Here is a 26,587-nt window from a genome sequence, read left to right as displayed (position 1 = left end):
TACATGGAATAGGGAGTCTCCATCGAAGTCTAGTTTATTAGGACCTAATCAAATAAAGGGAACAATGTGATCGTGCCGCCCTGCTATCCGAAATGCTCAGAGTTTACAATCGAGGTTGGTCCGATGTGTTTTCCGTTGTGTTACATAGTGGATCTGGCGTCCAGAGATACTCACAATCCGAATTAAATCCGTCTGTCTCAGCGGACAACCGCCGCGGTCCGCTCGCCCGCCTGCCTCGTCAAATAAAAGCATTCTCGCTGGCGAAACGACAGTAACTGACATTGGGGTCGAAACACAAACTTGCCTGTTACGATTCAATGTTTACACGAGGCAAATTTGAATTCGATATACATACTTACGTAAAGCTATGGTGGAGTCGTTTTACGATGATCCCTGATACACATGCAATGTTAGATCTTACAGAGTAATGTCAAAAGGTCGCTATTGTTTTTTACCGAAGGCCGGCTATACTACAGGGGCCATCATAAAATGTATTTACCATAAACTTAAGTGCTGTATAATAAAAAAGGTCGAACGCATATACAAATGAACGGTTTTTGATATTATAAATTTTTACTTTGGTGCATAAAGTCTAGGAACCTAAGGCGTAGGATGAAGCTTCAGGATGCAAAATATTTGTTAGTGTTATTTTTTCAGGAACACGCGATGTCATGACTGTTACCTTTTAATGTACTGAAAAAATCAAACTTTAAGATCAATGAAATCAAAAGATACAGTCACTAAAAAGTCTTTTCCATACAAAACGGGAAAATCGGAACCTGTAGGTTTTATTACCTATTCTTTTATTAATGCAGTTACAGATTATGTCAACTGGTTATTATGATCTCACAAATTATTCATTTCGTTTTTAAGAAAAGTGAAAATTAGCAAAATTAAAACAAAAAACGTATGTGCGTCTGTTTATGTCAGTAACCAATCTAAAATGAATGCAGAGCTTCGATGGCACTGGATATTCATAGATACTTACAAAGTACGGAGCTCACTTTGGCGAGTCCGACTCGCACTTGGCCGGTTTTAATCCTTTGTTACTTTGTTTGCGTGTCACAGTTCTAGCTAAAAGATACGCCGCTGTGATTCTATCGAAATTGTTTGAGTATGAAACTGTGGTTAAGGAATACCAATGTGACAGTGAATTATAGAGCTGATGTGTGTCTTTGTCGGTCCCTAACTGATTCCTTTCATCCACACAAAGCTTAACTGTTAGAGATCCCTTAAAGGGATAAGTCCGCCTTTGTACAAGTATCGCAGTTTGTAAATTTATCATTTCTTTTTGTACCTACAATAAAGGGTTTTACATACATGTGTACGTAATTACTAAATAATTAAAACGGTTCAAATAGTACTGGGTATAACATAAGACACTGCTAAATTTTTAACCCCGAATGCAAAAAGAGGGGTGAAGTTCCCAATCCGCACTAGAACCGCGTGGGAACTACGGTCCAACTGTGCCTTGTAGTGGGACGCATGTACCTATAGGCTGAGATGACGATGATAATAATAGTGATGATTAAGATTATTATCAAAACAACACAAAAGACAACGGCACCTTGGAATTCTTCTAAAATAACAAACCAAAGGTGATTATTACATTAGCCCCGTATCCTCCGATAAAACTGCCCTTTCAGCGACGTCACGCTAATCCTAACAAGATAAGCTAGTGTAAAGCTAAGCACGGCGTAGTCTCGGCCCGCATTTTATTATGTGGAACAAAAGAGCTATTAGTTACCTAAGTTTTATGTTCCATTAAAAAAATACTTTTTTTCAAACATGCTATGTAATGTTTATGTTGTGTTCCTTAAAACAGGCTTCAAAATATACTGTTGCAGGCCATTTGTCTCAATGTACATGTTTTTTATAGCAATTTGATTTTATTGGGATTATTTTAACGTTTTAAATCATGTTAGAATGAAATAAACACTTATATAGACGGCAGTTATAATTTGAGTCTGGTACAATTTTAGTTGTCTTCCGAATAAAACATTGATTTCTTGGAGTTTTTATTTCTTTTAGTGCATGTTTGAGAAAAGCACTATACAAGCCTCGGCGCGGCTATACATACTCGGCCTGCAAGCCTTTCTTTCCCGGCCTCTGCAGTAATGTACTATTAGGGATATGTTCGCTTTTGCACATCTGTCTTTCTTGTTACCTTGTTTTATGTACAAAAAGGAGTTATATATACATACATATAAACATAAGTATATAGGTCTGGCACTGAAATTTATATTGCAAGATTTTACGAAATTACCATGGGAATCCTCAAATATTACATCGTGACTTTACTCGTAAGTTACCTACGTCGCATGTAAAATATTTGGCGGTAAAGGTTTTAAGACTTTACCTCTTGGGAATATCGGTATAAAAAGTAGCAGACGTCGGAAGTTCAGCCATCTGCACACCTCCAAATGCATCCAGCCGTTTTTGCGTGAATGTATCAAACACCGCTTACATACGCATGCTTACCGCTTACACGCGCAATGACGCACATATGCACACAAACACTCTTAAATGTTAGTTAAGTATAATATTTTAATAAATATTATAAGAAGTATCATAGTGTAGACTAAAACTTAATTATAAACTAAACTAAAACTACTAAGTAAACACGTTTTCGATATTTTCCGCCACAGGCATCGACCTTAGGGCACTGGCCTCATTACTTCTGTCAACTTATTCCTAGTTTTTATAGAGGGAAGTAAGTCCTGGGGTCGACTGAGGCCGGAACCAACCGTACATGTAATTCTTTTTGTTATGTATTATACTAGGTAATAGTCTTTCAGCCATTTTCTTGAGAAATAGCGAATGTAAAGTAAGTAACATGGAATACCTACATCCACGCCACGTCCACTTTCCATCTAAACTAAATCACTCCTGGTTTCAAACTTAGTAGACAGACACGGCGGCAGGAGTCGTACCCTATCTCAAGGAAAACTAATTAATGACATACATTAATATTAAACATATATTATTAAGCTAGTTTTTGCTCGCGACTCCGTCTTTGAATTGTGTGTGTGTGTGTGGGAACTATGCTATTTTCCGGGAAAAAAAACTATACTGTATCGTTCCCAGGGTCTCAAACTATCGCCATACCAAATTTAATTTTAATCAGTTTAGCAGTTTAAGCGTGAAGATATAACAGACGAACAGACAGACAGCAAATAAACAGACAGTTTCACATTTTTAATATTAGTAAGTCCGTAAGGATAAATATGTCACTAATTATTTATAAGCTTCCTTCTTCCTTCGGACACTCATATACTTAATATGTGTCTGGGTTCCAGTTGTTTGGCCCCGCCGATGAGTCTGGCTGCTTTCCTGCAACAAAATTGATTTTTGAGTGTCATTTAAAAATCATCAAAACTCAAAATATGAGAAAAATATAAGTCACGAAATTTTAAAACTTTATAGTGTAATTACAGCTTTAACTAACACGAAAAGTTACGAGTTATTGCCGACGAGAATAGTCTGGAGGAAATATAGGAAAATCCCGTACAAAATACAAAATCCTTAGCAAAATATTACTTGTATTTTTCGTAACGGCTACGGAGCCCTATCCCGGGCGTCTCCGACTCGCTCTTTTTATCTAACCTCTTTCTGTGATTTTGTTGACAGGCAGGAGTAGGGGGTCGCGTGCGCGCGTGCCATGGCCCCGCGGCCGCGATGACGCGGCGCGCTGCCCGCGGCATGCCCCGCTGACATGGCATTAAGCCGCTCCACGCTCCTGACATTGGCAGTTCTCGCAGCACTCGGTAACGTCTTAACAGGATCCATCTTCAATATCTCTTCTTAAGGCCTATTCAATTCCGTGTGGTTTTCGCTACGGATACAGGTAGTGCCACCAGAGTTGAGGTCAGGCACACAAGAACATGTCACGTAGGTAATGATGACAGCGGATTTTTTACATTCATTTCATTCATTCTCCTTTTTAACTGACTTCAAAAAGGAGGAGGTTATCAATTCGGTTAAATGTTTTATTTCAATGAAAAACATAGATTTGGTAACAAAAAAAGAAATTTTACGTAAAATACAAACTGAATATTGAACTGGAATACGATACTTTTAATAGTTTGGCGAGAGCGTGTTGTAACAATAAAGTCCAATGAAATCCACGTTCCTAGGCGGTTATCGCATGCTATTAAATGTCCTATAGTATCTCTTTACATTTTCGCATGTCAATAGCTTACTCGTTACTTAGATACCTGTATTAAACACTGTTTTTTATGGCACGTTGTTCAATATCGATGTAATCATGCCCTGCCTTTGCCCAAGGCGTATTTCTTAGCAAAACGAAGCTAGTGTTTATGGAGCCGTATAAGTATGCCCAATAGCTAAGTGAAAAGGTGACTGAATTTCGTTTGAAGCGCGTAATGCGTGTCAATTGCTCATCGTCTGGGCGTAACAAATATGAAATCAAAGTAGTACTTACCTACCAATATAATAGTGTAAGTATATATATTGATATGGGCATGGGATTAGATTAAATGGACTTGGCTTAATGAGATCGTAATCAAAATCATTACAAGTAATTACGTATTGAGTTATGGTATAGGATACAAGTAGTTACTTTGTTTGTAAAAAGACTTAACTGATTATTTGAATTTGATTTTAGGATTCAAAAATAATAAATACACTGTATTGTGTGTTAATTTCTTACAAGGTACATATCATAAAGATAACTATAAGATTTAAACGACTTATAAATATACCTACAACATCTATTGTAAAAAAGTAAACAGCCTTTGTTAAAATGTGATAGATCTGCTATTTCAAAATACTTTCGTTAAAAGTTGCAAAAAATAAATTAACTCACTGCCCATTAAATTTCATATACCAAACATACGAACACAATCTAAATTGATTCGACAACGTGGTTCAATTTATCGATAATTAAATCGGGTATTGGGCAGTCCGAATGATGGTCACTAATCAAACAGTTCACGTTGCACTAATTAGCTGGTCGATTTATGAAGTGATCATTTTCAATTGGTAAGTTATATCACAACAGTTATTTAATTAAGGGCGGTTAGGGTTACTCGTAGCCTCGCCAACAAGAAATCTATATAAGCATTGACTTGGCTATTACATCTATTTATTTAGTTTCGTTGTACCTATCTACACTAAGTACATCTTATAAAGAAAATATTAACAAGACAAGGCTCAGCCAGTATCGAATATCAACTTAAGTAGTTTTTAATCCTACGAGTACATCTTATCGGGCTATAAATGTCCCACTGTTGAGCACCCTTTGATCTACGAGTATAAAGCTTAAGCTTTTACATAGAATTTTCCTTTATTATGGAAACAAAGAATATGGACGTAAGTATATTTTGCGAAATTCCTACGGGATAAGAAGTTCTGCAATGTAGATAAAGCCGCTGGCGCAATCTAGCCGATAATAAATTATGAAGCATCAGAAACGATTTCAAAAGGGTTTAATATATGGTAGTAATAGTGCATTTTCGCCCAAATACTCCATTTTCTGCTTGCACCGTCTTGAGCTAGTTAATTCGATACTGCCGTGTCATCAATATAGCTTGGACTGGGTTCAAGTTTCACATTAGTGATCTACGAGTATGCATACATTCTAGTCTTAGTACGTAATAGGATACAAGTTATTCAGTTGAGGATAAAAGTATCCCTTTGATACCGAGTTTAAGACGAGGCATTTGATTTTTGCCAATCTTTTTTCGATGTTGATAAAGTATATAAATGAAGTTATAAGTGTATTTTTCATCATATGTATTACATTCCAGCAAGTTGGGTGTCCTAATGATTAGTGAAATTTTTCTTGCGCACACGTAAACAAAGCAAAGTAAACAAAAAGCTTACATACTCACTAGTTTGTGCACTATACGTAATTTAACCGTCCGACATTTTGCTTTTCCCCATTCCGGACCGTTTTTGCCGGTCTAGTCCTTGTAGTGCACAAGCGCCCTAAAGGGTGTATTTGTTTTTCCGTAGCAGCGTCCGAAGATAATATAATTTTATTTCAAAACTTTCAGAATATATTATTATTTATTTCTCAAACATTTTATTTAGTCGCTTAGCTTACTTCATATGATTCATTTTATACTTTTGAGCCCCATACGGGTGACGGGGGTAAAGGGCGAAGAGAGCGTGGGAATTATCTTCTGGTGCTTTGTCTTAACACAGCCTATAAATAAACAAGAATTGTCTTATTGCCAAGATGAAAAGTGACTTGTGAAAACCGTAATGTGATGTGTCGTAATGATTACGACAAATAATTCCGTAGCAAAAGAAAATTATTATTGCCAACGATATTTTTGTTGTGAATCGTTTGCTCCGACTGACTTTAATTTACTGTTTTTTTTTTAATCGATCATTTAATGTACAACACATGATAAAATCCTTTCCTGTTCCTATTTCCTGGGTAAAATAAATATTTAATCTATTTATACCGACACGATTTTTTTTCTTTTGACAATTGAACAAAAAAAGATACATCGCGTCAAAATTTGGGAGTGGGGTTTCGTGACGTCACGCTGGGCTAAAGGCTCGCACGGCGTGATGATTCGCGGAACTTTAACTAGCTATACCATCATCATCATCATCTCAGCCGTAGGACGTCCACTGTTGGACTAGGCCTCCTCCATACATAGGCCTCCCCCATACATAGCCAACGCCACGCTTGGCAAGCGGGTTGGCGAGCGCAGAATTCTACTAAAATGATAAATGCGAGTTTGTGTCTGTTTGTTTGTTTTTTTTTGTTACTTCATCACGTCTGAACCACTGAACCGATTTAGATGAAATTCGGTACACAGATAGTTTGTGTCCCGGAGAAGGACAAAGATAGTGTTTACCCCGGAAAACTGCATAGTTCTCGCGGGATAGCAACAAACTAGTTCTGCGCGGACGGAGTCGCGGGTAACGGCTGTAGGATATGTAGCCAAGAAGACGCTGCTGCTGCTGGTATTATACCTGAACCGGTTTTTATGGCGCCCTCGGGAAGAGAAGGGGGGACAACATTCTCACGCCGGCGCCCCACCACAATATTTATACTTATCTTCATATTTTTTTGTTATTTGAGAAAAGAAAAAAAAGGTTCCCAATATTTTCTAATAGTCTGACAGACTAACTAATTTTTTTTTTGGAAAACTACCCTTCTGCTATAGCCTCCCCTTTATATGTACCTACCCTTTAGCAAGTAATCTTAACTTGACATGTTACTAACAGATCCTTTAAGGTGCACCAAACTTGCTTATTAGTGAACGGTTCTCCGGCACAACAAACTTCGAGCGTTACCGAATTAATCCCTGGCTTTAATGTCTTGCTAACTTAGACCTCCGATCAGCTATTCCATATTTCTTGCATACAAATAATATTACAAGGTACATTATATGTATATGAATTAATATATGAAAAAAATGTATAACAAAAAATTGATTTTATTTTCATGGTTTATTGTAGTCGGTTCAATTTTTGTTAAATATAAAAAACACGCTTTTTTGTGTAAATAATCACTTTTACGAAAGATTGCTTTTTCCGATGCAGAGACGTTCATTATTGAGGAGTCCTCAGGGGTGCTTCGCACCACCCGTTTTACCATGTGCATTACGAGTAGCATAAATTGCTTAGCAGCTATGTCAAAGTAATTAAAATTCAACCGGTGAAATACTTGTTATTGAGTAGTAACTCCGTTGGTCAACTGTGGTCTTCATGATCAGTTCCACTTCACCAAATGATGATTTTCAAGAGCAAATGCACGAGTAATTACTAAATATATCCAATTTACTATAGGTGTCCCTACAACATTTGAAGAGTTCCCTTGATTTCCTTAAGATCCAATCATCGGATCCTGATTTGGTGCTTATGGGACCTAATTGAAGACACTCCTAGACGAACGCAAAAAAAAATCAAATCGGTTCATAAATGACGGAGTTCTGAGATAACAAACATAAAAAAAAAAACCGAATTGATGACCTCCTTTTTTGAAGTTGGTTAAAAATTAACACAGAAATTGGGGTTTTCACAATATTTAATTTTAACGTATGTAAGGCTCCTTCTGAAAATTCGCAAACCACTTTTCAATCACTTTCTGGTATCCGATTGAGCTGGAATTTGATATAGTTATGAAAATCTAGTGCATATGCAATAAAGTGGTAGTGAGATTCTGGTGGTCCGCTCGAGATCTTCTCCGTAGGACGGAACTCCTTAACGGTTAATGGCATCGACTTAAAATCCGGTAAGGAAATGTAGTTTGAATGACAACACAAGTATAGTTAACAAAAAATACAGTCAGTAAAAAGTGTGACAATTTTTTTTTCCCATAAAACTTTTTGTAACTTTAATGAAACAATATTAAAAACATAGATTTTCAAGTAAGCACGCTGCTTGTGAATGAAAAATAAATATTTTAAATGACTCATCTTATAACAATAACGTTGGTGATGATAAAGATGGCTCAAGATTATTATTTATAATAATACTAATGGAGCAGCGATCCTCGCCGGGTTCTTTCCACCACCAGTCACGACTGAAATAATAATAAAAGTAAATCTTTATACCTACACCTTGTTTTTGTTCATTTCCGTCAACTTTGACAGATGGCTCATTTCATTGATATACTACCTGATAATTACATTAAAGTGACGTAGCGTAAATAGAAAGTCATCCAAAAAACTATTTTAACCTTCTTTTTCCAAAATTATTTATAAACTTTTACCTTGTTTTTTTTATGGAATGAAAACATTTACTCAAGAGCAAATTCAAAATTCACGTTCCTTTATGCTTCGGCAAAATATGTATTGTGTAATCTATATATATAAAAGAAGAAACTGACTGACTGACTGACTGACTGACTTATCAACGCACAGCCCAAACCGCTGGGTCTAGAAACTTGAAATTTGGAATATATGTTATAAACTATGTTTGGAATATAGGAAAATATCTCAACTTTGTTTGTTTCTTTGTTTGTTGGGGTAATCTCTGAAACTACTGAGCTGATTAAAATAATTCTATTACCAATAGAAAGCTACAATATTCCTGATGGACAGACTTCTTTTTTTATGCAAAATTTCCGCAGAAAAATTTCGGGGCAGATTTTCAAAATTCTTTTAATAATAGAAAGCTGCAATATGTCTCTCGTCGACAATTAAGAATATTAAAATAGATCATAACAGTAATTCATGTCCCGCGGGACTTTACAATTTCTCGAGATACAATCCTATATCCTATATCGTGTATGAAGTCGCCGGCAAAAGAAACGCGTAGTACTTTAACGTCTTTAACGTTTCGGCGAAACAGGGTTTCAGAGTTGGTACGAATTATGAATGATTAATTACGTATGTAGGTTGATTTTTCAATTCCAAAATGTACACCATCTGTCTAAAACAACGTCTTACTGTATTTATATTTCCATGAAATCATCCAAAAAATCAATCAAAACACGAAAAAAGGATCGCATAAAGTAAAACGTTAATTGTTACCCCAAATATGACGCGAGCGAAGCCGCGGGCAAAAGCTAGTTTGATATAAATCTCACTCGGACAGTTCCCATTTGAACTATGATCCTCAAGAAATAATGTCTGCCACATTTGATCTGGACACTGTTTGATCTGGATGCCTTTCTTCACAACTGGTCAGAGATCGCCCAAAACCGGGTCGAGTGGAGGACATGGCGGGAGGCCTTTGCCCAGCAGTGGGACACCTCTATAGGCTTTTAAATAAATAAATACAAGTTTAGGTTGTGCGTTATCTATCACTCAGTCATGTCACTCGTCTAATAGTAAAGATAGATTTATAAGCTTCGGATGGAGTCATTGTAACTTTTCCACTTACTCGAAGGACTTGCAATAATCAACGGACTTATACAAAAACCAGTTGAAAAGCTGTCTGTTTTTTCGTCTGAAAGTAATAAACCGTTTTTCGGGTGGAAGTAATTTAGTACGATAGCATCAATGTCCACTCCGTGGAGAGCGTCTTTATTGGCGCAGCTCGGTTAACCGAGCTTTATGGCTTTGAGAGTTAGCTCTCTAGTCTGCACTGGACCTATACAGTGCCGCATATACACAGTATACCTATAGTTTACGTGCACATTGTCGCTTTGCTTTGAAATATTTTATTTAATAAAACTGTCTAGTCTGTCTACTACTCGACCTTTTAGATTGAATTTTAACTGTTGGTTCTCAATTAATCTATAGTATAGTCCATTCAGGATAATATTGTACTCGAGAAGGTCACAGAAGAAGGGGTTCTAAACATTTTTTGTGAAGTCGTAAAAATGATGATGATGATAAATAAAAGAAGTAATAAGATGAAGTCATAATTTTGATTACTTTGTAAGTAGATTAATATGTAATGTCACAACTATTCCGATGTAATGACACTATTAATACCTACGTAATTTTCTACATAACATTAATTCTATTTATATTTTTACATAATTTAATAACTGTGTTTCGAGGACTCATCCGCTCTCATTCTCTGTTTGAAAATATTCTACTCGAAGTTTCTGCTATGAAGTTCAAGCTTTTTTCCATTCCTAATTTCAACAAATTTGGTGCAGTGCTTTAGTTGTGAAAAGTTAACTATTAGTACCTATATGATTAAAGCTAGGTCATCACATTTTGATCCAAACTGACGATTAAAAACTATAAATAATTTACAGAATATTTCTTGAGTTAACAATATTAGGTATAAGCGTTCCGTTTCTTGCAGAATGTTCTTTACCACTGCTTCTTTAGGTATTTTATAGGAAGACGTCTCTGTTTTCAACAATATAGGAAAAGTTTCATCATCATCATCATCTCACTAATATTAATTATAGTTGCGAAAGTTGTAAGTCTGTATGTTTGTTTGTTACTTACCTCTTCACGTCTTAACAGCTGAACCGAATTAGATAAAATTCGGTATACAGATAGTAGGTACAAGTCCCGGGGAAGGAAAGGACAGAATAGTTTTTATCCCGGAAATTTGCTTAGTTCCCGTTGGATAGCAATAAACGTATTCTACGAGAACGGAGTCGCGGGCAACAGTTAGTTAATGAATACTTGAAACTATTATTTGAAGTCTTCGATGCTTTAATTAGAATTAAGTTTAGACCGTATACTAAAAAAATGCAATTTATTAAATGACTTCCTAAAGCGTGCATTATAAAGAGCCTATTTTCCTTCTGTCCATTCCTTTATTGAACAGATTGTAGTAGGTGCGTTCCTGGGCTAAATATGTTTCTGTTAACTTTTTGAATACATCTTAACAAACTAAACGACAAAAAAAGCCAGCCTTATGGTCATTAGAATTCCACCGAAGCCATTGCTGAAACAAAATATTGATTCCTTTATATACGGAACAAATATGCTATGTTGAATTCCGCTTAAACGAAAACAATAGCGAGCAGTCCACCGCTTTGTTACCAAGAAGAGTATCAGCACAAGGCACCTTACAAAGCCTGTCATTGTGCGCCGTTGCCTTGTTCTAATTCCCCTTCATTTCTTTGCGCGTAAAAAATAATTGTCAAAAATAATAATTGATAATAATAATAATTGATATTATTATCAGAAAAACCTGAATAATCAACCAGAAAAATTGTGAGCTATAATGCCAAGTTATTTTCAACAACATCTCGAACTACTCGACGATCCACGAACAACGTTATCCTCTTTCTGACGACATGATACAACCGCCTAATAATGGTCGTTATCTTATCGGTTTCCTTTTTCCACCATCTTTTTACCTATTTATTGAGAAAGTTTGGCACTTGCTTTACGCTTTAACCTCGTGGCTTATGATAATTTATAGCAACTTAAGCCGTAACGATGAATAACATTGTGTGAAGTGTTATTTCATGAATTATTTACCTGCCGCGATTAATTAACGTCTTATGTCATGTTTATTTCATGGAACATTCGAGAATACAAAAACGCCAAAATAACAATTAGGTATTTTCTGAAATAGAGTATTGTATGCTAAGGACAAGTACTCTTTAAACACTTCTACATTACAATACACCACAAGTCCTTTGAAGTGTAGGCACCTTACAACTATTTTGTCATAATTTGCGTTACATAAGTAGATTTATAGTTGGGATCCTTAAAAAATCTAAGTACGCTAATATAAGATACTTAACACCTAACTCAAAAAGTAGATTTTAAATATTTACTTGCTACTCAATAATCAAGATAAATGGGAACCAGCTGTACCTATATAACGCTTATAATGTGAGTATTAGCGCCCTTTATTATGAGCTTATATTTAATTCTGAACGTTCTTGAACTCGTACCTATTTGTACGTTTAAATAAACAGCGCCTTAGCAGCTTGCGATGTTCGTTTTCCATCACGTTGATTTTTTAACGCGAACGCGTCGAAGTTTTTGTTACAAAAACTTACGATCGCGTTCGCGTTAAAATCATTGATTAGTGTTAACTGACGGTTAAATGTGATGCCGTCTCCGTCTATTCGAACAAACAAATTGACGGCATCACCTTTAACGTCGTTAACGCGATCGAGACGTATTTTGTGAAAACTTACACAGGGTACTGATATTTAGCCTTGTTTTGTGCTCCGATTACTCTTTTATTTCTAAACGGGAACCATTGCTACACGTACGAGGTTCTAAATACACATGCATTATGCACTATAATTCGTGGGCATTAAAATTTTTAGTGAACCCATATTCCTATGGCGGATTGCATTGCATTATCTATGTTGAAATACTTCGACTACGCTTAAGCCTACGCTTGTTTCTCCTTTTCTATCTGGGGGCACGGCAGTGACCCCGCCAAGTCGAGCAAAAACGTGGCACGGCCACACTATCCTTTTCTCGAAGCAGTTCAGGCCATTTTCGACTCTGAGTAATACATTACATTACATTACACACTTCTTATCCTCAACAGACTGGTATTTATTGCCGGCAGGAGTAATACGTTCTATTTGCACAGAAAAACGACGGTTTATAATCTCCTATTACCACGATTTAATAATAGATACAAATGTGCATTTAATTAATGTAAACTCATGGTATTCTTTGCAGGCAGCGTGATCACATCATAAATGCCTTTATTCTGTAGTGTGGTAACGTCACAATTTGCCCCTCTTTCACATTCCTTTCGTGTAAAAACTTTTATTATAAATTAAATGACTAACATAACCGTTTGTGTGAGCAGGGTGTTGTGTGTGCGCGCCCCAAGACAGCGTATATCCCACATTCACATTCCTGTCGTTTCAAAGCTATTCTTTGCAAATTAACTTTTCATCTCTCCTGTTCGGAAAGTTTAATTTTCATGGGTAGATAGCAGGGTGGAAAATTGCGTTTTCATCTCTAGGGTGGAAAGTATTTTTTTTTTTAATTTTTGATTAGGCACGGAGTCGAAGATAATTGAGTTACGTCAATGACACTTTTTTTTCAATTTTCGGCATGGTCATCTAGATGCACGTGGAAGGAGCTTATATACAACACTGGAGGTTGTACGCCGAACATCCGTTTGACACAAGAAATTTGATCTTTATTACGTCACGAACATATTTCTTTAGTTAAGTTAAGAAAGAGATGGAAGTCATTCGTGAAATGTGAAAGAAAGAGATGGAATATATAAATAAGTAATAAAGGTCAAACGTCTTCGTTCGACGTTCAACCTCCAGTTTTGTATACTCGTATAAGGTCCTTGGTCGTTAACTCGATTTTTTTTATAGTCGGCCGTGGCTAGTATAGCCAGGTCGAAAAGTTACCGTTGGAGGTTGGATAAAAGTAAATTCAATTTATTACTAATCTAATTTTTTTTTGTAGTATTTTACTTTCCTCACAGTCGAAATGAAAAGTAGTGTCTAACTCGGGTGAAATGGGTCACTTTCCACCCTTGGTTATCAATCTACTAAACCTAACTGTTTATGTGAGCAGGGTTTTGTGTGTGCGCGCCTCAAGACAGCGTGTAGAATAGCGTCACAACTTGCCCCACTTTTATGTCCCTTTCATGCAAAATTTGTTCTTTGTAAATTAAACTAATTTAACTGTTTGTGTGAGCAGGGTGTTGTGTGTGCGCGCCTCAGGGCAGCGTGCAGGGCGGCGTGCAGGGCGGCGCGCAGGTGCCGCCGGGCGTGCCGCACTCCACCGCGTCGCCCGGCGTCGGCGGCGTCCGCAGGTACGCAGCCAGCACCATCTACACCCCAGACCCCGACCAAGGTCTCCTAACATCTATCGACGCATCAACTTGAGCCGATCAAAAGAGCTCTATGTTCATAAGGGACAAAAATACTTCAATAGGTACGGTTCTATTCGGCTCGTCAAGCCAAGCCAGTCGACGACTTTTTCACTCTTATTGCGTGGACATGAACTTTTTTTTGATTGACTTAAGCCAATTTCGCGTTGATACACGTGAGGACCGCCTAAGGGTCGCTTTAACAGTCCAGAGTAAAAAAAATCGTGAAATTTGGGTTCGAGTTCATGTTTATACCGGGTGTTCCACGGCTATGCCACATGGAGGGAAAGTATCTTAAATATTGGAGATAGAGAATTTTACTGAAAGAAAACTTCATTTTTATTTTAAATACAATTTAAACAGCAGTTTTTGAAAAATACTCAGTCTAAACCGGGAATCAAACCCACCAAATAGTAAAAAACACATGCCAACAATACCTTTGGCTATGCTACATGGAGGGAAAGTATCTTAAATATTTTGAAGATACTTTCCCTTCGTGTGGCATAGGCTACATACACAGTAACGATGAACAAAAGTCCACGTATGACTCAAGCATTAGATCGCAAACAGGACCATTTTATTAAAGTAAACATTCATCGAAAATATCATAGGTACAATATTATGTTTATTAATTTCGAACTTATATATTTTTCGTACGTCTCAAAGCTATTTAATTTACCTCATAATGACTCTATTTATTTATTTATTTATTTATTATTCATTGCATATCACATTTATATATAGCAGTTGTTACAATTCGGTATTAGACACATGTGACGCCCTGCAAGCCCTCTCTTCTGTATCACTACGTAACTTTTATATGAACCAAAAAAAGAACGCAATGAGTGACTCGAGATATAGTTACGTAATGCTAATTGTGCTGGGCTGTAAAATAATTATGCTAGAATAATATTTTTACTAAAACAATCTATGTACTATTTGGTATATATCTCTGATACTGCTGGTTTTACTGCAGATATAGGGTAAAAAAAAATAAGGACGCACTTGTCACTCAGATTTGCCTTTTTTGCGGGAAGTCAAGCGTGAGGAATCATGCTAGCCGTGTAAAGTTCACGTAAACAGAAGGTACCATTTATATAACGGGGATAACTACAAAAAAAAAAAAAAACCTAATATCTCTCAAAATTCAGTGTAATTGGCGACACCGTACGTGGTACTACATGTGTTTATAATTCTAATCTATTCGACGAAGCAATGAAGATAATACGACGCTTCCGTAACTCAGTAGCTACATTATTAGAGGCAGCATATTTGTGTATCGTTGTAAGAATTAAAAGGAGTCTTTCTTGGGATAATAGAAGTATAATAGTAGTTTGAACAGTAAGTATAACATTTATGGTAGAACATGAAGACATTCCACCAAGTAGCGTCTGTGAAAACTCTACTTTCTGTAAACTGTCACTTTTCTTTATGAGCTGCTATTTTTGTGGCTTTAATGTTCAATCAAACATAACTCAAATAAACGAATTTAATGTAAAACAGCTCTTAGAGAAGTGACATTTTGGCGTAATGTCACGCTAGCCGCTGAAACAAATTGAAAGGATACCTAAAGCTATACCTTAATTTATCCACTTCACTACATGCTGACAGTATTATTCGAAAACTAGATAGAAAACTAAAGAAAAGGCCAAATAAAACATAACCTGTTTGCAACTAATGCCTTCAGAAACTCGAAGGTAGCTGTAGCGTCATTAAAGCCGTCATATTAAGCTGTTTATTGGGAAACATATTAAATTCTATAATTCAGTTTTCAAGTCATTTACACTCGAGTTTATGTCAGAGAAGGTTTAAGAAAAAATAACCCACGCACCAAGATATATACCAGCTTATTATCTTCCATTTTCGTACCGAGCGAGCGAAGCGTATGAAACGAATCGGTCAGTACAAAGACGATATCGAATTACAGTACAGTTGTGACTTGAATTTACATTTGTTGATTATTAATAACATGGAGAACACTTCATGTCTCGCTGCGAAGAATAATAGGAAATCGTAAGGTACCTAATATATGTAACTAAATTCAGCTATTTCAATTTGCTCAAATGAAATGAAATGGTAGCAACTACGCCCATCGGTAGAACACTCGCATACCTAATGCGAATATTTCAAACATTGGTAATGGTAATACATATATTTCAATTAGAGGTCAAAAGCCAAAGATTTAGTATGAGGATGGTATATTTATTTATTTATAATAATTTTAAGTTTTTTTAGGTTGTCTTTCTTCATGTGTTAAATATGTAAGTGGAAATTTTCAAACACAAAAGTTATCCACCAGAGCGTGTTTCAGTTGAACCCATAGAGACGATAGCGTGTCAATAAAGTTCACCTCCAATTGTAAAACTAAAGCGTTGCTACGCTCGCTATTTGTACTGCTACGCTACCAACTTTAACAATATATTCCAAAACATTCTATAGAAGGGAAGGCAATATAAAATGCCGTGAAATTGTTCCCAAAAAGGCAATGATTCTACCGGTGAAACAATGGGTAAAATCTAATAAAATAATGATTTATGCTCATTGTACTGTACAAAGCATATTGTGCAAAGGAATGTCTACTAAAACGTAATTAGAGATCCTGACATCACAATGCGTCTGACTTTTGCGAAGTTTGTTAATTAATTTACTCCACTTGTATAGTAGTAGGTGGGAAACAGCAATAAAGAGGTAGGAGACCCTTTATTGATGTTCCCGAGTTCGAGTATAAAGCAAGCTCATTCAAATATTCTTCGTTTGTCATAATTTGATTCTAGTCAATAACAATGTTTTAAATGTGCACGAGACCATAATTGTTTTTATTTATCGTGCTATATTTGGCGATCAGAACACAAGTGTAGCGAAATATAGAACAGCAGCATTAAGATCGATTCAGGATCACTATCCGCTGAAGCATGTAGGATGTATAACGAAGGTAAATGGCATGTCAAAATCCATTCTCCCTTACGAAACATTCAATACTGCTATTTTCGTAACATTTTCCTGTGATGAGTTTTCAATACAATTCTTAAAAGCGTTTCAAGATATTTTTGAGAAAGGATGTTCTTTATCTCCTTGCTTTACTGTCGAGATAGAGCGAGTGGGTCCCGTTACACGCACAGTCGGTATAAGTAAATGTAGGCCATTGCAATCATTGGCTGAGGATACCCCCGGGGCCTGTTCACATCATGTTTCATTGGAACATGAATCTGCTCGGCTGGTCAACTGCGGGATAGCTGCCATATAATACCAAACATACTCTCCGCTACGTACGTTGCATTGAGGAATAAGATTGCTGGCCTCTCTCGAAACAGTAATCAGTCATTTATTTACACAAATCTGATAGGTGATACAAGTAGATAGGTAATTTACAGTCAATTTACAGAGCTAGATATTTTTATGACAAAGAGAAGCAAAAAAATAGTCAAAGATATTTTAACTACACCTATACTATTGCTATTATGTGTATCACAAGCGTAGTATTTTTTTTTACTTTATTCTTCAAGACGTGATTTTTTTGAAATTTAAATTAAGGAAATCCATGTCTGTAATGTTATATTTTTCAGAGATAACATTTAGTTTATTCAAATGTCATAAGTAGATAGAGAATATAAGTATTTTATCTAAAACTGCATACTGAATATTAACACACCCTATATGACATATCTTATAGATAAGTTCAAATATCTCTGAAGCAAACTAGAATGCGTATTACTTCGTAAGTATTGGCACTCCAGCAGTCTAGCAAGATACATAATCCTTTTATTTGCTCAAATACGCAATGCTCGCGAAGATTCATACATTGCCCTGAGCGCTCGCGCAGTGCTACGCTGTAGATCGTGCCGTGTAGCGCGTAGCACTACTATCACTCTCTTTATGTTTCGCAGCTGTCTCAGTTTTGTGGTTTATCTTAAGACATTATGAATATTGTGACAACACAACAACTAAATGAGTAATGCAACAAAATATTATGAACTTACTTTAGATACTTAACACAAATTTTCAAATTATTTAGTTTTAGCTTTTGAACAATGTTATAATTGGTGAGCACCTCTAATATTATTATGGTATTGAGTAAATTTCACTTTGTTTTACAGTAGGTAATGGATCGGACCAAGTAAACCTTATCAAAATTTTATACGCACAACTGTTGATTATAAGTTTAGTATTAAAAGCAAATAGTTATTACCTCAAAGTTTATATTATGCTTAGCTTATCCAATGAATAGATTGTATACATAGCTCAGCAATTGATTACACCAATAATCGCCTCCCACCTACCCTGTGGAATTTCAATCACGGTGCACATGCACAATACTAATTAAAATTTTACTTCTGGAAGCGTTATTTAGCGGTATTTGCTGGAAAAATAATTATAATTGAGAGATTTTTCAAAGGACAGCTCAAGCATTTTTTATATTTATTGCTTCTAGAGAAAATACATAATTATATCAAATGGGGAGTCGAGTCATTAGACTAGCCACTAGTCGAGATAGTGTCGCGATGAGGTCGCCGACGCCACGTCCTAGCGTTAGCCGCAATATTCCCATAGCCTAATGTGGTCCGCGAAGTACGTATCCTTCTCGGGTTTCATTACTTTATTTGTATTTCACTGTATTTATTAACACAACTGCGCTATTTATTCTGATGTCACCTGAATAAGTTTTAATGTCACGTAATGTAATATTTCATTATCTGCTACGAAATGGGTGCGACGAGACAATGTAAGTAGACCGTAGAACATCTACAACTTAATTATCTGCATAAAGCAAGTTTTATACTCGTATTGTACCAACCTTAGTAGGAGCCAAAAGCAGAAATCGATAACGAGTCAAGCATTGACTGCTGCCGATGGATGCAGATGTTATAGACTTCCGCTGCATGACCATACAATATTTTTGATATTTTATTTGCACGTTTGACTCACAGTAGAATTGAGATTGAGAAAAAAGTTAGTGTAATATTATAACATCTAAATGCGAATACTTTTTAAATTGATACTTTTACTACAATTTACATTCGAAAGATAGTGATTGATCTAAGTTATTTTTCAACAAGAAAGGTCCAATAATTACCTATAGAGCGTTGAAGTTGCGAAATTGAATTGTTTTTTTTATTGAACATTGCAATACTAACGAGTAATCAATAAAAAGTTAGTATTATTATGATCCGAACGAAATCACGTCGGTCAACTGAGCTTTGATTCAATTTTGTTTATTTGTCTTTGTTTGGCCGAATCAAATTCGATTTGCTTTAGAGATTATAATATTACAGTAATGTTGATAGTTTACTTTTTGTCACGGTAGTTTATGATCGCATTCGCATGTAACACCTTTTTAATAGGCGAATCCTGCACGACCGCAGTAAATATCCTATGGACGGAATATGTCAACAATTCAATTTCGCTTTTTTGCTAAAATTATGTAATATCCTCCAGTTTGTATGGACAGCTTCGGCATTGAAAGTTTTGGCTTTACGCCAAATTTATAATCAACAGCACCTTTGGCACTTTTGCTGTCTCTTTAAGGGTGGGCACAGCGGGCGAGCGCGAGCCCCGGCGCCGCCGCCGCGTCGCGCGCTGTGCCGCCCGCACCCAATGCCAACCTGTTCGTATTTTGTACGCAGATTCAGTCAGTATTCCAGAGGGCGAGGATACCGCGACTGGCGCACACGTGGCGATCCCACGCTCATCAATTCGCTCTGGCGAAGTCGACAGCCTCTTGGCATCCGAAAGCAACTCGGTAAGGGTCTAAACACACTTGGCCGAAATCACGTGACTGAATTAATTAGGTCTGTATTGCTGTTTAGCTCATTTGTCGAAATCATGTCTCGTTTTGACGAATCGAACCGAACCGAACTTCGGTCGGGCGCTAACAGAAGTTTCGTGACTGGTTACACAATAACGTGATGTTATTTTGGTAAATATTATTGTAGTTTTTTTTTATAGGGCTCTGTCCATTAGAGGATAATTTGTGTGGCAAATATTTTTAAAGTAATTGAAATATTAAGAATTGAAGGCGTACTCACACCAATTTTCTGTCTCATAATTTTCGCGCTTATGGAGTCTTAACTATTATCAGCCGTATTCTTAAAATCATTTTTAGAACTTCGGTTCCGTGTCTTCAGCATAATGTACTTAGAGCTAAGATTTATCGCTCTGAATGCAAAACTGGTGTTGACCATGTGTTGTTGGTGGTGCAGGGAACGCGGAGGTGTACATAGTGCTGGCGTTGCTGATCGGGTTCGTTACGGTGGTGGTGGGGTGCTGGCTGTCGGACAACTGCTGGTCGCCGGAGCCGGAGGACATCCTGGCGGGCGGCTGACCCGTGGCGGCGGGCGCGTGCACGCACGTGTAGCGCCCGCCGTCCGCGGCGTCCCGCGCGGGCTCGCTGTCGCCCGTGCTGCCGCCGCCCGCGCCGCCGCCGGCGCGTGCGCCTGCGCTGCTGCACGCCGCCCGTCACTTCTGCCGCGGCGCCTGCCTGCGACTCCCGTGCGACAGGAGGATCCAGAACCCAGTTTTTTGACCGGAAGCCTTGCGGCCCTCCTGTCGCATACATGAAAAGTCTAATGGCAATCTGATCTCGACTATAGCGAACGGCGCAGTGAACGATAATGAATGAGTGTTACATGAAAACTATCGTGAATTATCGTTGTAGACTTTTATAAGTGCGTTGTAGATAGGGACGATGATAATAGCTACGAGTGAAATGTCTTCTCTGAACTTAGTTAAAACGGCGACAAGGTGTAAATGATCATTTTAATGAACTGCAAGAGCTTTGAATAAGATTTTTATTTAATAATTAATACATATTAGGATGTATGTACGTGGATGTAAAGATTACCTAACTGTATAATACGAGACGATTTTCCTAAGCGTAAGTGAGCGCTCGGGATAGTAGTGCAGTAGAAGCTCACCGGCGGACGGCCCAGTAGGCGCGCTTCTAGCGGTCCCTCTAATTTCTGAACTTCACCTGACGCAACATTCCAGAGACACGTGGTGCGACTGCGTCTCCCTTTGTAATACTTTACTGTTGTTTCTAAAAGTATGTGCCTTGAAACGCTTTTCTCGACTTGACTTGTAGATTAGGACGAGTTTTGAACCATTTAGAAGAAATTTCTTCTCTCTGTCTGTTAGGACAAGTAATCCCATAAGTGCATACACATCATGACCGTGCCTTGACCGTTCTATAGACTTTGAGAGGGACGTAATTAACAATAGGATTTTAAATTACGCTTTCCTCGATTCGAGACGACCTACCAACGATTAATTTTGTATTTGTAGAGTCCCGCTTGGTTTGTTGAGTTTGTAATTGTCGTCAAGCATTGCTAGCGCCGGAAGTAACTGTTAGAACCAAAGTCTTTGCTGCGCGATCGTCAATTGAATTCCAACAGTTCTATATTCTTCAATAGGATAAGAAACAACAATGAGAGACAACGATGTACATCTTATGTAGAATTTGGATACATTTTATTGGCATTTATATCTTAGTAAACATGTTTTGTAAAACCATTCATTGTAACTAATTAATGACAAGCTTTCAAACTTCCAAATTATGATAACTTTCAATGATCCATCCAAATTAAAATAACAAATTACGCAAATAGCTTCACAATAGCGCCAGCTATTCACCGAACCTGTGAATTAAAAAAGTTAAAATATTATGTAGATTTAATTGTAATTTTAAATCATGTAGTTTTCATTACTGTTTGTTTAGATATTGTTTATTCTTTCTTGCAATATTAATTTTATTAATCTAGCTTGTTTAGACAAGAACAAGGTAACTTGCGACTTATTGAAATAAAACATAATTCTAATAAAAAGGGCGCCCCAGAAGAATGCCCATTAAATTTTCATCTCTGACATGGCTTTATGGTTTGATTAAGGTTTAAAGACGTGTCTGAAACGGCAGTATTTTTCCGTCAATAAAAAGTCATTAACAATTTAAATTACAACCAAAAAAGCTTTTATATTAGCCGAATAACATTATTTATTTGAATATAATGCAAATTTTTATTTCAGTCAAAATAGTCATGTATACAAAAAAAAAACATTATTTAAAGTTGAAGAGAGTTGAAAGTCTGTTTATGGAAGATATTCGAAAAAAGTTGGTTAGGGAAACTTATAATCGATAACAGAACACACTCCAACAGTTTTTAGAATTTTTGTCTGTTTGTCTGTTATACCTTTGACATCGCATCACGTGAAAACCGTTGAACCCATTTGGATGAAATTCGGTATACAGATAGTTTGAGCCGCGCGGAAGGACATAGGATAGTTTTTATCCCGGAAAATTGTATAGTTCCCACGTGATAGCGATTAACGAATTCTAAGCGGACGGAGTCGCGAGCAACAGCTAGTTTAATAATAATGTTCAATTGAGCTCACCCGGGTAGGTGCTAAGGTGGGTACCTTAGCACTTTACTTTCTGCTATAGAAAAAACCTAAGTACGAAACTTAAAGTAGCGTGTGTTTTAAATTCACTTTGCACAATGATATTTTGTAAAATAAAACTTTATTACGTTTCTGTCGCGAAGCTATACCTATCTCAATGATCTCTTTGGTTCAGGCCTCTCTTTCCCACTGGGCACTCTGGGAACATGCCCAGAACCCCCAAACGATAGGGAACCCATCATGACTCGAAAAATATTTCCGGAATATAACTAAAAAACCAACTTGAAGTGCCCAGAGCGCCGATAGGTTAACAACGGCCTTGGTTAACATTTTTAGATATCGTTCTCACCTGACAACCTACCTAATTCTGTAATTTTTATCATAGACAACACAAAATCAAAAAAATGCTAAATCTTTAAAAATGCTAAATTACAATTGCTTTTTGCGTGGTTTAATGTAGCTTTCACGCTTAAGGTTTTTGTTTGGAGTAAAATCATGATAAAGCCATGTAATTGCCCATTTCCAATACGTACGTGTATACCGTGTCGTATTGATAGGCACATGGCTTGGTTACTTAAGTCTAATGCATTTGTCATGTTATCGGGATCATTTTAATGTGCCAAACTTGCAATGAAACCAGAAGTTCCGGGTTAAGCGACATCAATTTGTGTATTATGTATATACCTAGTAAATTACTTAAATCACTAGTCAATGGCTATAAAATAAATAGAATACTGTTTGTACACGAACACTTTGAAGGTGTGTAAAATAGATGTAAAGTCCCTAGATTATATTAGTATAGTAGTAAGAGAACCGACTGAATAGTCAACATTCATAAGAATTAGGCGATGGTAGATAAGCATTTTATTCCAACCACAAGTTTATAACCGTCGACGTAGACGGGACACGTCGTGCTCATTTATCGCGTTACATACTTCCTTTATTCAATCTATACCATTAAATGTAATGTGTCTTTTGTCTCAGTGTTTAAATAAATGTGATTTTTGAAATTTCTGTTGTGAAAATATATAAGGACATTTTTTAAACGAATAGTTTAAGGTTCTCAAATATCATGCATTTTATAACACAGGAAAAGTACATAAGTACCTACTATCATACCAATCTGTAACGTGAACGATATGGCTCGTTTGTTCCCGCCTTTCGAGATATTATTATCATAAAGCTTCTCAGATTGGACTATTTTTCTTGACTTGGAGACCTGCTACATCCTTCTACGATCAAAAAGCATTAAAAATGTTTGATTATACTTAAACAAAAACAAGCTGCATTCCTTAATACTCAGTTTTATAACCCTGTTTGGGGTATACAAAGTGTTTGCTATATAGAGGGCACTTAAGACTTTCTAAAATAGTTAATTTAGGTTTAGTAAAAGCGCCACTACTTATTTTAGAGATATTTGGACTGTAATTTCATGAGTGAAAAACCGGCCAAGAGCGTGTCGGACACGTCCAAAATAGGGTTCCGTAGCCATTACGAAAAAATTGAGTTAATATTTTTCTAAGAATTTCGTATTTTGTACAGAATATTCCAAGTGTAGGTATATTTTATACCTTAGGCTGCCAGTTACTCTTAAACTACTAATAATTCTCAAGAAAACTTAAACGTTATAGTTTTCCTTGTAAGTTTGATATACCTGAATTTTTATAATTTTTTTCCACCCACCGTTTTAGATTTTAGAGGGGGGGAGGGGAAATTTGCACTTTAAAGTTGAATATTTTGCAAACAAATCACTATATCGAAAAATCGCTTTTTAGCAACCCCCTAATGGTTTTAAAATACCTATTCAACGATACCCCACACTACAAGGTTGGATGAAAAAAAAAATCACCCCCACTTTACGTCTATGGGAGGTACTCCAAAAAAAATTTTTTTTTGAATTTTTTATTGTACCATTTTGTCGGCATAGTTTATATATATAAATATCAATGAACTAAAATAATTTCCTTGCTCACCCGCGACCTTACGATAGCTAAGCCTATGCAAAATATGCGTGTTCATGCAGTTCCTCCACCTCCACACTGTAAGAACACACACAAATCACACAAACCCATCTATCACCACCACCACACTACACTGACGCGTTTCGAACTCAACCAGAGCTCATCTTCAGAGTGACACAACCGTACACCATGCTACCAGTTGTTAGACTAACGAACCACAACCACCGTTTCAACTGCATATTTTGCATAGGCTTAGCTATCGTAAGGTCGCGGGTGAGCAAGGAAATTATTTTAGTTCATTGATATGGACCTCCGCAAAGTAACGCCTGATTCAATAAATTATATATAAATATATATATTACATATATTCGTACAAAATTACAGCTTTCTAGCATTGATTATCCCTGAGCAAAGCCGCAGACGGACAGATAGACAGACAGACATGGCGAAACTACTAATAACCCTAAAAACTGCAAATTTCTCGAAAATTGTGACACTTTTACGCGACCTAATTTCACAATTTTAGAACTACTCGTAGTGCCCTCTACTCGTAGGTCTAAGATTATGGAAAATTACATCATTTTTAGGGTATTTTTGTCTCTTCCTTGCTAAGGATACACTTTGGTCACAGCAGTTATTGCTTTTTTGTTGACGCGTAATACATTCCTAATACAGAATTATGTGATACCTTAATAATATTGGAATAATTAATTGCAACTTTTTTGAACAATAAGTGTGATAAGTATACAGTTTAGATAAAATGTAATCGTCAATTTACATTGTGGTGCGTTTGTAATTATGAAATGCGTTTTGTGCACGCATTGTAAAAAATCGATTAACTTTTGGGATGTGTTTTATGTATGGATCGAAATTCTGGTAAGCTTGGCTGATTTAGGAATTGAGAAGATTATGTAAGCTCAACATGATCTTAGTGATTCATGATAATATATGAATTAAAATCAATTGTCGCAAATACTTAAAATAAATGTATAACATAATTGTATTTTTTTTTTCCTATTTATTCCAGCAAGTTCCCAATCCGTATTGGGCCTGCGCGGGAAATACGGCCCATGCCTTCTTCTGGCCTTTCTCATTCTGAAAGGAGGCCTATGCGCTGCAGTGGCACGTACCTATAACTATAGACCGAGATGATCATAATTCTAGCATGCTTTGCCACTTACATTTTTACGCGCTTACCTATGTTTTAATAATTAGCTCAGGATTGGAGAGTTAATTAATTAAGAAGGATTGTGTATATGTTATGGACCAAGTGATTAATGAGGGCATTATGCATAATGTCAAGCTATAGCGGACCAAGTGATTAATTATTCCTAAACTTCATTATTTATCACATTGTCTGGTCACTATGAATATTGCTACGTGATTGCTGGGCAATTTGATTAAATGATTTTTAGGCAACCGAAGTAGGTATATGATTAATTGAATCAGAAAATTTTGGTGCGACGACGAGCGCAGCGAGGAGGAGTGTGTTAGGTTCAACTGTGATCAAAACGAGCACAAGCCGAGCGAGCGAAGCGAGCGTGCCGCGGCAGCAACCGACGAGTGCCAGAATTCAATTCTACCTTTATAGATAACTCACTTTACAGATTTTGATAAATATTTAATTTAATAGGTAATGAATCTATAAAACGAATGAACTGTACGTAATAATAAAAAGAATAGTAAAGAAACATGTTTTTAGTCAACTAGAAACCCTTATAGTTTCGCCATGTCTGTCCGCGGCTAAGCTCAAAGACCGTTAGTAGGTACTAGAGAGCTGTAATTTAACATGATACTTATATATATATATATATATCAGTCATACCGACAGTGTTAAATAAAAAAAAATAAGAAATACATTTTTAGGTTACCTCCCATAGACGTAAAGAAGGGGTGAATTTTTTTCTCGCCTAATCTTATAGTGTGGGGTATCGTTGAATAGAAAACCATTAAGGGTTGCTAAGACGATTTTTCTATTCAGTGGTCTTTTTGCAAAATATACAACTTTAAGGTGCAAATATCCATTAAATTTGAGCGTTCCCCCCCCCCCCTCTAAAATAGAAACTGTT

The 26,587-nt window shown here is 36.6% G+C and overlaps 1 protein-coding gene across 2 annotated transcripts in view; it reads left to right on the top strand.

The window, feature by feature from the left end:
* The window catches only part of LOC141429022 (uncharacterized), a 46,878-nt gene extending 21,361 nt beyond the window's left edge, over positions 1-25,517 (top strand). Inside the window, exons 2-5 of one of the 2 annotated variants that reach the window (XM_074089160.1) lie at positions 3,631-3,767; positions 13,998-14,112; positions 19,809-19,906; positions 20,367-25,517. In XM_074089160.1, the coding sequence (XP_073945261.1) occupies positions 3,716-3,767; positions 13,998-14,112; positions 19,809-19,906; positions 20,367-20,488 (387 nt within the window). In that variant the 5' untranslated portion in view covers positions 3,631-3,715 and the 3' untranslated portion in view covers positions 20,489-25,517. Of the gene's footprint in view, positions 1-3,630; positions 3,768-13,997; positions 14,113-19,790; positions 19,907-20,366 lie in introns of both variants that reach the window. The other variant, XM_074089159.1, reaches the window with a different exon arrangement.
* Positions 25,518-26,587: the final 1,070 nt, after the last annotated feature.

Source organism: Choristoneura fumiferana, chromosome 6 (genome assembly GCF_025370935.1).
Source record: "Choristoneura fumiferana chromosome 6, NRCan_CFum_1, whole genome shotgun sequence".
NCBI classification, from domain to species: domain Eukaryota; kingdom Metazoa; phylum Arthropoda; class Insecta; order Lepidoptera; family Tortricidae; genus Choristoneura; species Choristoneura fumiferana.
Note: the sequence above shows the minus strand (reverse complement) of the source record. Positions and strands in the feature narration are given on the sequence as shown.